The following is a 13,394-nucleotide window of genomic DNA, read 5'->3' on the forward strand; positions in this document are numbered from 1 at the left end:
ATTTTAGGGCTTCTGGTATACCTTTAGGTACCCTCAGCTCTTACTGACATTAGTGACAATCAAAGTCATTTAGATTTCCCTTGGTGATTTTCAGTACCGTTTTAAAAGCTACATATTGGCAAAAATTCAGAAACTAAAAGTTCAAGCTATTCAGGTCTTGTCTTTGTTGCAACTTCTATGAACTGCACATGCAATTCTCCTCCTATAGCTTGTTCCTTCTCTTCTTCCTCTTTTCCACATCATGGCTCTTCAAACAAATTGGGCTTCAGGAATATATTTATGCTTCTTACAAAGTCTATATCATAGGTGCATTGTGCAATTTTCAGTGTTACTCATATTAATGCTCTGGTCAAAACAAATATCATTTGATCATAAATAAAATCTGAAATGACACAGATTTCTGCAAAGAATCCCTTCATCACTGGACTTTCAACAGTGATTTTCACTGGATAGCTGGGTATTGAGCCTGCATGATTTGGTTCCACGAGATGATGTGATAAGGCACATTTCCATCCTATTTAATAGTGGAAATAATGTAATCAAAGCATTGCCATAAGTTATCTATAAAATAGATATTTTTTTTATGTCTTCAGTTTTGCAATTGCTGCAGTATTCCTTTCACTTAGTTAATGGCATTGGCTTTACCCAAATGGAAATGCTTAGATCCACATTGAAGTTTGTCTTCTCTTTAATGGATCCCGTCGTCTGATCAGATAGTTTAGAATCTGAATTTGGTACATCCACGGTTTGATATCAACAGTTCAATCTTTGCTATGTTCAGTATGGCTGGTTCTCAGGCTTACTTCTCTGCCTTTCCCCTTGTGATGCCTGCCTAACTAATCGTGGTGGTGGCACAGGTCTTGCCAACCCATGGTCTGCAGTCAAATCTTCCCTGCTCAAAGTGCCAAATCTTGGTCTTGTCAGCAGCGGCTGCCTGAACCCAATGGATGGCTGAGGCAGGCTGCCTGGCTCCTGCTGCTCTCCTTGTCCATTCTGGCTTCCATCAACTTCATTCTTCCACTCCATGCTAAACTCAGAGGGTGGCCGCTGCTGTCTCAGTCTCTGCTCTCTCAAGATTTTTCCTGCTCTGGGTCTTAAATTGAGCACTGTAGTAGTGGCATCCATTTCAGAGTCACTGCTGTCACCCACTGTTAATTGAAAACAAAATAAAGATTTTAGCTGTGAAATGTTTGTGTTTCAGGAATACTCATACAACAGCACACTGAGCAGCAACAGCCATAGTAAAAAGGTTAACTGTGTTTCTTAAATTCATTGCTTTGAGATTAGGCCCAGCATCAAACACTTTAAGATTTGACTTACAAACATCCCTTTCCTCAAAACAGTGACATTTAGAAATCTTCCACTGTCAAAGGGTGCTACTCTTTTTAAGCTGACATTTCTCTAAGCTTTTCAGATCTGTCAGGACACGGAATAAATGGAATACACCTGACCCTGAGTTACTTAGGGTCTAGTCCCTAGTGGCGCCTAAGCAAGACAAAGAAATGAGATTTTTTTATCCTCACATAACAAGCCTAATCTGAGGCATTTCCAGGGACTCTAGAAAAACTGGGCTTTGGAAAAGAAGCATCAATGCTTGACCAAACAAAGGAGGGCAATTGACCAGATGAAAGGAAACATCCTATCCTTAAGATGCCAGAATGTACAGTATCAAAGGACAACCACCGTGCAAATCTCAGCTTGCCACAGACTCCTTCACCTGCTTGCAGCAGAGCAGAAAATGCCAAGGGAAAGCTGGGATAATCATTTAAGGAATGCAGTGATCACTATCAGGTAAACTAAGCTGGGAACAATCAGGCTGTGTAGATGTGCAATATGTTTTTGCAGCAGACTAAGAAGCACAGAATATCCCAAGTTGGAAGGGGTCCACGAGGATCATGGAGTCCAAATCCTGGTTCCACACGGGATCACCCAAAATTCAAATCCTGTGTCTGAGAGCAGTGTCCAAATGCTTTTTGAGCTCTGGCAGCTTGGGGCTGTGACCACTGCCTTGTTTCAGTGCCCGACTACCCACTCAATGAAGAACTTTTTCCTTCTTTTTAATTGACCAATACCTTCAACAAAACTGGCACGTTTCAGTCACTCAATACTCATGTTAAGAATTATTTATGAATGACTCAAATTTGTTCTCAGATTTAAGTCAGATATGGATTTCAAACAAATCAAAGCAAAGAACAGCACATTGTGCAACTGTCATAAGCACAGCTTCCATTAGTAGCCTGCATATTATTTCTTTTTAAAAGGTGAGAAAGAGGTCAACAAAACCTATCACCACATAGTTATCCATTCACCCAGATAATTTTGTATCAAGGAAGGTCTTCATCAGATTATGTTTGCAGGCTTTTTTCCTCCTAGATATATCAAACTGTACATTTTTTTGACAATTGAATAATCTGGAGGCACATTTCCTCTTTAGTATTTAATGCTAGGTGACAGTAGGTGACCTCTGTAGACATAACTACAGAATAAAAGACATCCTGCACTCAGGAGAGCAAAGATTTAATTAGCAACAGACAAAGACATAGTCTATTGCTAAATTAATTTGGAAGTGTAGGAAATTAGTTGGTCTGGGGTGTGGTCAGGGAATTTTAGTGAGTGTGTAGAGATTTAATCCCACCAAGAGACTGTTCCTGTTCATGGCATAAGCGTGGTCATGCAAATGGTAACAAGCAAAAGTAATGTACAAAACTAATCAAACTTTTTACATCAGATAGTTGCATTCCTCTGGATTTTTATTTTTATTTTTTAATTTTATAATTCAAGAACTCCAAAATGACACATTAGTGAGTTTAGGCATAAAAAAAAAAAAGACATTTAGGTTGTTAAGCAGAGAATTTTGAAAATTTCTACGTGAGATCTATATATCACTCATCACATACTCATTTTCCTCACTGTTTTGGTTCTCAGGGCACTGCCTACTCTGATCTCAGTGAGAAAAGAAACCACATAGGGTCATAATCTAACAGGTAGATTTGGATATTATTCAATAAAGATACAAAGAATCAGCAATTCTGCTGCAAATGTTTTAGGCTAAGGACTCCACAGGACTGTTTGTTGGGGCATTTCTTCACAATAAAATACCTGTTTTAGTACAAGTGCTAGAAAAATTCTAGACCTTGCAGATAAAGTAGTTCATATCTTTTAGAAATTGAAATACTAATTCCTGTACATCATCCCTGGAAAAACCTTCCTTTTATGTAGGCAAAATGAGTGCAGCACACAAGAGGGCAAAAAATTTTCCATTACCTCTGGAAGATGTTTTGTTTCTCACACGTAGTTTCTCTGGGAGCTTAGTGTTTTTAGGAAGTGAAAGAAATCTTTTTGTATTTGCAGCAGCCTGTGCAAAGAATAACAGAATCATTAAGACACAGCAGACTGAAGTACTTGCATAATGCATGTTGAGATACACAGCTGAGGCTTGAATAGGCTTACGTAGCTCAAGGGCTCGCAAGTAGTTTGGGATTAGCTAATATGTGATCTTTTATTACATACTCAAGTTAACACTTACTGCTGGTTGAGGTCTTTACTAACTAAGGTAAGGACTGAGTAATCTCAAGCAGTTCAATCAAAGCAAAACCTACTGCTATGCCCTCTGAGATCAGAGTTAATAAATGTATGCTCTCAGACTCTAGCTTTACCTGCACAGGTTTTTCAGTGGAAGGCAAACATAGCTTCATTTTGTGCAGTTCTGTTTTGGAACTTTATTACTCAGCTGGAAAAATTAGGCTGAGACTGAAGCTCGGGCACAAAAGCTAATCTGTATTCTACCCCCACAAATGTTTTATACATACAAATGACTTTACACAGTTGATTAATCACGCTCAGGATGATGGGGAAGCTGGGCACCAGTGTGACTGTTTACCAGCTCAGGTCACAGAAGCCTTGTTTTCCCAAGTTTAAACTCTGCAGTCTCTAGGTGCAGAGTGCACCTCATGCTTCCTGGAACATATGAGGTTCTTTCCAGGACAGGACCATTCTTAAAAATTTAGAAATTTCTTAAGGGTATCCTTCCTTTGATGATCAAAGGGCTGCAGCACCTCTCCTACAAGGAAAGGATGAAGGACTGGGATTGTTTAGCTTGGAGAAGAGAAGGCAGACCTCATGGCAGCCTTCCAGTAATCTAAGGAAGCATATGAACAGGAGGGGGAATGGCTGTTTATGAGGGTAGATAGTGATAGGACAAGGGGGAATGGTTTTAAACTGTGACAGAGGACATTTAGGTTAGATATTAGGAGGAAGTTTTTCACACAGAGGGTGGTGACGCACTGGAACAGGTTGCCCAAGGAGGCTGTGGATGCCCCATCCCCGGAGGCATTCAAGGCTGGATGTGTCTCTGGGCAGCCTGGTCTGGTGGTTGGCAACCCTGCGTGTAGCAGAAGGGTTGAAACTGGATGATCATTTACTCAAGGACAATTATTTTTAAAATTACAGTCTGTGAGTTTGAAAAAGCTGACATACACCACCTCTCTCTCAGACCCAAAAAAATGCCTTACTACTGCCAAGCCTCTTCATTACTCCCCCTAAAAAATCAATATAAGTAACTGTGGTTGAGAAGGAAAAAAATCATTCAGAAACAGACTTACTGTTACAACTAATGCCACAGGTAACCCAGGTAATGGTCACAAATGAGATATAACATTTATTGTGGACATCAGCAGCAGCAGCCTCAGTAGCTAAAGGACAACTGCATCAGTGAAGGTAGAGGTCACTAAGTGTTCCTGCAACTTGAAAATACCTATTTATAGGGGGATTAATTTCCTTCAGAGTTAAAAGGGGGGCTTCGGATTTACTGTTTAATCAGTGTGCTCTTTTCAAAAACAGTCTGATATAAAAGGACTGCTTCAGAAAGTCAGCTGTCACCATGACACACCATTTCTTGCATATTGTAGTGGTTTTCCTATCCTGTGTCAAAACCTGAAGCACTGGCCACTTTTTAAGAATCCTAAGGAGCCCACAGCATTTTTCAAATGAAGTGTTCACACTTTTTGGTGTGACCAGAAGCTCTCCTCCTTCCCACATTTTGGAATTTTGCAAATTCCTTTTGCAAGGAATTTGTTTATCTCAAAGCCATAGTTGTCTTCTCAGTCATCAACTCTTCATCAGAATTCTGATAGAGAATTCTCACCATGCCATAGAGGTACACTGGGTATGAAGCCTTCTCAGTTCCTCTGAGATAAAATCATGACAGCAGGTCCCACTTCCATATTACATTCTACAATATGGAAGCTTTTCAGAAGGGTTCAATGCAAACTAAGAGGCCTAGGTGTGCATTTCAGGGTGTAAGTGCAACATTATACATGCAGCTGTCTTTCAAGTTGGGGATTTATTTTTCCTGCATTTCAGAAGATTTTTTCTGCATGGCATATAGCTATGGAGAACTGTTTTCTATAAATCAACTAAAGGGCAAATACCGGTCTTTCCCTTGACAGGCTGTTAGTTTTCCGTAGGCTCTCCCTAAGGCTGTGTCGGCGACGGATCAGAATTTCTTTGGCCTGCTTCTCATTTGCATCTGCAGCCAGGCTATGTCGGTTATATGACATGGTCTGAAATAGAAAAGCTGTGGTTACTTTCTGAAAAGCACAAATGTGTTGATCTCTATGCACATTGCAAAACAGGCCTTTTTGCTTTGTTATTTTAATAATTACCATGAAGTCTTGCAAATAAAGTCACGTTAAAGACAATTAAGAACAAGGGCAATAACTACGCCAGATTTTTTTTTAGTCAGAGGCTTCATGAGCACCTGTTTGTTTTTTAAGCCTGCCAATATTTATAACGAAAGAGCAGTTGGAAAAAGCTGGCTTAATACAGTGCTTATCCCCACGTTGTACTTGCTCAGTCAATATGTCAATGGAGGATGCACATTTGAAAGTGATAGGGTGAGTCACCTAGGGGAAAGTCATTTTTACCTCCAGCAAGCTGAGACAAGCTCAACTTTTGAACGTCTTCCAAGGGCACAGACATTCTAACTACTTAGCCACAGGATGGTTTTTGTGAAATGTCCTTTTGCTTTTATTTCACTATTTTTCCAGCTCATCACCTCTGCACTTAATACAAGCAACTTCACAACTGGAGGCAAATGAGAAATCTAATCACATATTGTAAAGTGAACAAAAAACTAATAGAAGTGGGACAAGATTGGGTTGAATTTGCACCTATGATCCTTTTTAAGTAATGGAAGTATATTGCAGGTAATATGCAAAAACATTAAGTTTATCAACAGTATAAAATGAAATAACTGTTTACATGAAGGAGTATGCATATATTGCTGAAAATGTTATAGACATTTATTCATAGGCAATAGAAGTAAATAACAGCATTAAATGATACATATTGTACAGCAGAAACTACACTTGCCCAAAGATATTTAATGAAGGTAAGAAGTATAGTTGAAGAGTAGAGGGATATTTACGTATGCAAAACTTTATTCTTACTCGATGACGTATTTGGTAGAGATTCTTTGTTAGTATTTCCCGCATGTTTTCCATCTCAGTGGGGGAGAGTGGCTTTATTTTCCCTTCATGATATTCACTGTGGAAGAATAAAACCCAGGAAGATACACACAAAAAATGAGAAAGAGAGAATATTTTTGTTTTTATGATTAGAAATTACGTTTTAACTGTTTCTTTTGTATTGGAAACAGCATTCTAAAACAACTGAGGAAAAGGTGAAAATGTAGTGGGTGAGAACAAAACCTTGATCTCATTTGACTCAAGTGATAAGGGTCAAAACCGACCCTCTGAAATCTGTATCGATTGCACAGAGCTGTAAATTCGACTAAGGCACTTTTCACAACATCCTTCAGGCTCCCCTGTAGCTCCTGGCATCAGATGTGCAGGCACGGGATCAAACCCAGTTCAGCCCCACATAGCACAGCGATGTTCCCTGGAAGCTGGATGCAGCTGCCCCTGAAAAACTACACGCTCCGGAAGAACAAGGCTCACTCATGCTTTGTATGTGAGCTGCTGCAAAATGATCCAGTTCCACGTCTGGTTACTGTTCATGTGATATTAGGACACAGAATGTCCTAAGTCAAAGCAATTATCCTGCCTACGGACCAGACTGTGAAGTACACAATGTGGCCCTGCTGTAACACTGAGTTGAAAAGGCCTGTCTGCCTTACCTGAGAGACACTGATGAAGGCACCTTGCTTATCATGCCACTCTCTGCCATCTCGATGGCATGCTTTATTTCCAGCTTCTTGTACAAAGAAACAATGCTGGATTTGGGCTGGTTCTCCCGGATGAGAAGTCTTCGCAGGTATTTATTGTCAAACTTTTTAAACCTGTGCATGAAGCAAACCAACCCAACCAGTTAATTTTTACTAGGCAGAGCTGAGGAATGTTTCTATACTGTTGCTAAAGCGATCGTGAAGGATTTTATTCCTCGGGAATGTGTCTGTTCGTATTTGTAACTTACCGCTGGGTATCATAATAAAAGGTCAAATTCATCCTTGCTTCAGATAGTCTTAACCTATGTTTTGGTTAATCTGCTAAAGCACAGTGTCCCTAGCAGCAACTTTTAGCTTCTATGTACTCTGTGCTATTGCACAATATTATTTCTAATTCTCCATTTTCATGGAGACAAAGGGAACATTAAATATTTACTGTAATAACAAATAAAAGGTCTACGTTTGCACCCACTGCTTTTTCTTTGAAACTTTAGCCTGCCCTTGTAAAATTTTGGAAGTTCTCCTATTATTTAGAGCAACTTCAGCCCTCTTAGATGCTTAGTGAAAAAATATTGATTGGAGCAGAGTGACTTTGTTTGTCAGAAAATATCCTGCACTCCAGCCATTCTGAAATTATTCTTGAAATTCAGTCAAAAATGTTTCAGAAGGTCATGAAGAGGTGGTACCCTCCTTCAGTCTGTAATCTGTTGGTTAAAGATCTCACACAAACTGGAGGAGAACCAAGCTAAGAAAAGCTGTAGCCATGTCATCCATCTGTCAGGACAGCATCTTCAGCCATGCCCTCAAGTCATTTGGAGAGGGATCCTCAGACTCTGCTACTGATGCTGTTTCTCTTTGTATAAAATGCTTAAATTCTTGTCAGAGCAATGACCAGAAGGTGGGTGAGCAATGCCCTTGCTTTGTTTCTGAAGGATTTGGGTGAAAAAGAATGTGCTTCTGAGAAAAGGGAGTAAGATCCAAACAAACAATGATGATGATTCAGCAGCTCAGCTGCACACATAAATAATTCAGGTATAGCCACTGGTAATCCTCTTAACTGATGCTGAGTTTTAAATAATACCATCAGGAACTGTGGAGCTGCCTGCCATTAGGATCCTTCATGTGCCTCATGCCAGCCGTGCCTTGATCTTCCTAGCGGAAGTCCCAGAGCTTTTGCTTGTTTCTCATCAGCTAGGGAACTAACCCCTCACTTAACACCACGGAGACAGATAGTTTGCAGCAGGAAAGCCAGCTCAGGATCAAAAGCTCAGCAGACATGCAGGAAATGCTCTGAAACCGTCAGAAACAGTGAGATTACCCACACCCTCAGAAGGTAGAATAATCTACCCTGGGACCAAAGGGCTGTGCTTTTTCCCAGCTGGAAATTTTGTACTACTTGCTTGTGGTTTAGTTAAAAAGACATTGTTTTACCGCTCTCTCTTTGTAACCCACGCGTTCTAAAAACAACCATCTGCGTTCAAGAATAAAATGCTGAAAACGAAATCTGATGCCCAGCAGCTTTAATTTGTTGCTGCAGAGCCAGTTCATTCTTCCCTCTATAACAAAGAGAGAGTTTTAAATGCCGTTCTTACTTATCTCTCCAGAAGTTGTGACCCCAATGTCCACACACATCTTCAATTCCTGTCTTCACGTGATCAAAGAACTAAATAAGAAATGTTGATTCATTACATAAATATATGGATATAATTTGGCTTACCATTAGACTTTAATTTTCAACTTACTTCGAAACAGAAAAGTCAAGGCAGAGTTCAGGACGATGCTTAATTAAATGCAGTCTAAGCAAATAAGCACGGGCCTGGCTTACAGATATTGAAAGGGGTCAGTTTTTCCCTCACTCACATGCCCAGGGGGACACCTGGTTCCTGCTCTCCCCTGGAGCTCATAGACCCAGAAAGACAGAAGCCAATCTCTACAACATCAAACTTGCTGAGCTCCTGACTAAATCTGGAGTTGTTTTTGCCACATTTTCATTTCTTTCAAGTTCTCCAATTGCTTGGAGCTAAGCCTGGAACTTCTCCAGGGACTTCCCCAGGTTTGACAGCGAGTCAGGTGTGACTTTGTGGAGGAGACAGCCCTGCCAGCACTGCCCTTCTGTATGCACAGGACAGATCTGCCATAACCAACATCCTGAGCTCCTGTTTCGGGGTACTGTGGTCCAGCCTCACCTCAAAATGTCCTGAGCAACTGGTATTAGAACCACATTCTTCCTCAGTTTTTTGCCAGTTACAAAAGGGTAAATCGATTCAGCTAAGATCTCAATGGATACTCACAGCAGCTCACAGCCAACTGTGCTCTTGATTCAAGTACCATAGAAGGGGTCTCTAAATTTCAGGGGGAAATCCTGCTAGATATATTGAATGGGTAAGCTCAGAAATGACTGAATTTTTGGGTGCCTAGATTCTGTTCTCTACTGGATGAGACCCTTATTATTCCTCATTTTTGGAATTTAAAATCACTGGGTTTTTGCAGCTGATTTGTTGCAAGGATAATTACATTCATGAAAACGCACAGCTAATGAACCACCATCATTAGAGACATGCATTCAAAATACAAATCTATTAAGACAGTGATGATGTGAGAGTTCAGGAAGTTTAAATGTGTCTTTAGGAGGATTTTACATGTGTTTAATTAGACTACCTCAACTACAATGTAGTGTAATTAAATTGCCAAAGGTTTCTTAACATAGTCAAGTTCTAAAATAACACAGATCTCCTATGTGAAACAGATTACAAAAAGACAATTTACCTCAACAAGTGAGCAAAACCAAGTGAAGATCTCAAATTAAAAAATACCTAATAATGATAATTTTGATACATACCAAGAGTAAAATATAAACTTTGTGGTTGTTTTGATTAAAACAGATTTAGAAAAGAAATCTTAAAGAATGCATGTTTCTCTGTAATGCTGTGCATTAAATCCTTATCATATTGAAAGCCATTGGGAATTTCATCTCTACGAAGGTTTCATCTGTGACAATGAAGCTACAACATACCCTGTTATAAATTTCTTCGCTGACAGCAGGCTGCTTTTTATTTGACCTTTTAACATCAAGGAACTCCACCAGCGGACGAATTGTTATTCCCTGTGAAGAAAAAAGCAAATCCTTCTGTGTTTTTCCATAAATATTAAGGAAGAACAAAACCTTTCAATCTTCTCCATCTCTGTCAAAGCAGTGAAAATGGCAGTGGATAACATTTTAGCTCCTAAAATGTTTCTTTTAGCTCCCAAAAATCCAGTCTGACAATCCTAATAGCAAATAATTCTTGTAATAAGCAGGTGTTGCACACAGTCGCAAAGTTCTTGTCAACACACAAACTCCACTGATACAACAGAAGAAAAGAAAGTCCCACTGTCTAAAAGCAGAGAGGCTCAAGATGAGTAAATGACGTACTGCTAATGGGATTTGTGTTGAGTAACCTTCAGGTAGCCTCAACAGTGGCACAGACCAGACCCAGTACACAAAGGCTTTTGGTAAATATGTATCCATACTACACAGTTCTCAGAGAAAGAACAAAAGTTTTGGCTGACCCAGAATGATATAATGATTTTTGAACAATTATTTGTGGAAGAATTGACATCACTGTTTACTTGTACAGGCATACCGACAGAGGAGAGAAATCTCATCATGTTGAGATCATGTTGATTTCACTATCCAGGACAACTGTGCCCCGTAGTTGCTTTCATAAACAAATTAAACTTTATCTCAAAAATAGTTAGGTTTCTTTGCCCCATTGCTCACATGGAACACTTCTCCTGAACCTCATTGTTCTGATAATTAGAAAGCTGCCTCTTAATTACACCATGGTCACTTTGTACCACTTTGTTCTTCTGCCAACATTGTGTTTTTAGCTTAAACAGTGCTCCTCCTTCCCTGATGTTCACTCCCTGATATAAACAGTAATTACATTCCCTCTTCTCCTTCATTTTGCCAAGACCGAGACATTCTGGTCTTCTTTCACACAACAAGCTTACCAGTCCAATGTGATTACTCTAGAACACAGCTCTGTTCTCTGTTGGAAACACCTGTCTCAATACATCTTTCTAATGCCTGGAGTGCATTGGTGGCTTAAGCTCCAGCACATTATCAACCAATGCACCTGTGTCTTTTTCCCTTTTTATTCTTTTTCCAAATGAGAGGTGTGTATTTATTTATTAAAGTTAAGAATGTCCTAGAAAGAACAACACTTGCACATGCCGCTATTAAAGTTCATTCTATTTCCATCATATTGGTCCCCATTTACTATTTTCTTTCTAGTTAATGCTTCATGTTGTTAATGCTTTAATGCCATCATGTTGTCACCTTCCAAGGCCCATCATTAAGAAACATCAGCACCAAAAAACTCCTATGTTACGGTCAGTAACAACAATATTAAACAAAACCATCCCCTGGAATCACCTTTTGAAGAATTCTGTCAACAACAACTCATCAGCCTATCATTTCATGAGGGTGGTTGAGCACTGAAGCTGCTGCCAAGAGAGGCTGGGGAATCTCCATTCATGGAGATACTTAATAAAACTGGCCATCTTCATGAGTAAGTCAATCTTGTTTTGCAGATGGCCTTGTTCTGGGCATGAGGTTGCACTAGACATCCTCAGACCCAAACTGCCCTATATGTCTATTTCCCTTTATAGGAGAAATTGCTAGCTCCTTCCTCACTTCCTCATTCACTTTGCAATTACCTGAAAGCCAAGCTAAACCTATGTGTTACTAACAGTTAAGCTAATAATCTCCTGTACGGCTCCCCTGTCTTCCACCGCATCCCTAAAATAAAATAAAATAAAATAAAATAAAAAAATTTAAAAAAAGGGAAACTTTTACAATAATCTAGTTTTATGAGATTACTCTCAAATTTCTTTATCAAAGAATGATATCAGGTTTCTCTTTAGTAAACCCCAATGCATTTCATAACACATTCCTGATACATCCACATTTTAAAGTATTCTATCCTCCGAAGTCAGTGTTCACTTCCTTCTTCTCATTCCTCGGGTTCATTCAGGCCAGTTCTCCATGACCAATGTGATACCAGAGATCTGTTCTTCACATTCTTTCACATCAGTGGTGCTTTTTGAATGGATATTCAACTGGTATTCAATATTACTGCTTAACACCCAGATTAAAATGTTGCAGTTCACTTTTCAGTGCACTTAAGTGCTTTCCGTTCCTCTTTCCACTCTTCTCTGCACCCAATACCCAGCTCCTTAGTAAACATACAACTTAAATATTCTAACAAGGAATTAGTACTGGGGCTTTACCCAGATTATCTTTAATCCCTACTCCAACCTCATTGGGTCCTAAATGCTTAATACTACTTAAATATTCACCTAAGTACTTAATATCTGACATAGTTTTGCTATCTGTCCGCTGACTGCATAGCTTTTTTTTCTTAAGTATGACCATGGAGCAATATAGAAGTATGTTACTTCAAGTACATTCCTTCCAGTAATTTAGGACATCTATTTTTCTACCCACAGCTTATTTACATCTTGCCTGAGAAAGAAAAGGTCCAGAAGAGGAAAGGCATTACCTGAATAAAAACGGTAAAAAATATCACCACGATAACAGCAGTGATGAACAATTTCTTCCTGGGGAACACAGAAGGAGGAAGCAGAAATACAAGTGAAAAGCAAATAGCTCCTCGAAGGCCTCCATAGGCAATAATAAATTGGTCCTTAAAAGTGAGAGGTATTGTCCGGAACACGTTAATGATCTGAGTCAGAACAAAAACACCTGAGGAAAAAAAAAAAGTGAAAATACAAGAAAGAGAAAAAAGGAAATCAAAATCACACTGAAATCTCCCACAGTGCCAGTACTTGTTCTGAAACACCTGCACTTGCATGTTATTGAAGGAATAAAATGTTACACAGCAGCTTGAAACACCACCAAAGAAAGATTTTTAATTCTTCTTAATCATATTTAGTGACCTCAGGCCAGCTTGATTTAGGACCTGAAGCACCTAACTGATATCCACGAGACAGCCACTTCTAATGCTGTAGTAAGTCTTGTTTCAGCATGGGCCAGAATCCTAAACTTTTTTTAATGGGAGTTATGTTACATTGGGGCACTTTGGCTTTCCACCTCCAACAATCTGTGCTGTGATTGAAGTATCTTCACAATCCTACTCAGTTACTTAACTTTATTTCCTTAGACAGGAAAGATGGAGGACTGGGAATGGAACAAGAAAATATC

At 39.4% G+C, this 13,394-nt stretch overlaps 1 protein-coding gene across 1 annotated transcript in view; it reads right to left on the bottom strand.

Moving 5' to 3' along the window:
• Positions 1-777: 777 nt before the first annotated feature.
• LOC306952265 (sodium/hydrogen exchanger 2-like) overlaps positions 778-13,394 on the bottom strand; it is a gene marked incomplete at both ends in the record, with an annotated part of 29,936 nt that continues 17,319 nt past the window's right edge. The window contains 8 exons of the mRNA XM_079542935.1: positions 778-1,148; positions 3,265-3,355; positions 5,430-5,561; positions 6,450-6,546; positions 7,139-7,300; positions 8,779-8,849; positions 10,200-10,289; positions 12,733-12,935. Of these exons, the coding sequence (XP_079399061.1) occupies positions 778-1,148; positions 3,265-3,355; positions 5,430-5,561; positions 6,450-6,546; positions 7,139-7,300; positions 8,779-8,849; positions 10,200-10,289; positions 12,733-12,935 (1,217 nt within the window). The remainder of the gene's footprint in view (positions 1,149-3,264; positions 3,356-5,429; positions 5,562-6,449; positions 6,547-7,138; positions 7,301-8,778; positions 8,850-10,199; positions 10,290-12,732; positions 12,936-13,394) is intronic.

This window comes from Tetrao urogallus (genome assembly GCF_951394365.1).
Source record: "Tetrao urogallus genome assembly, chromosome: 1".
NCBI lineage: Eukaryota > Metazoa > Chordata > Aves > Galliformes > Phasianidae > Tetrao > Tetrao urogallus.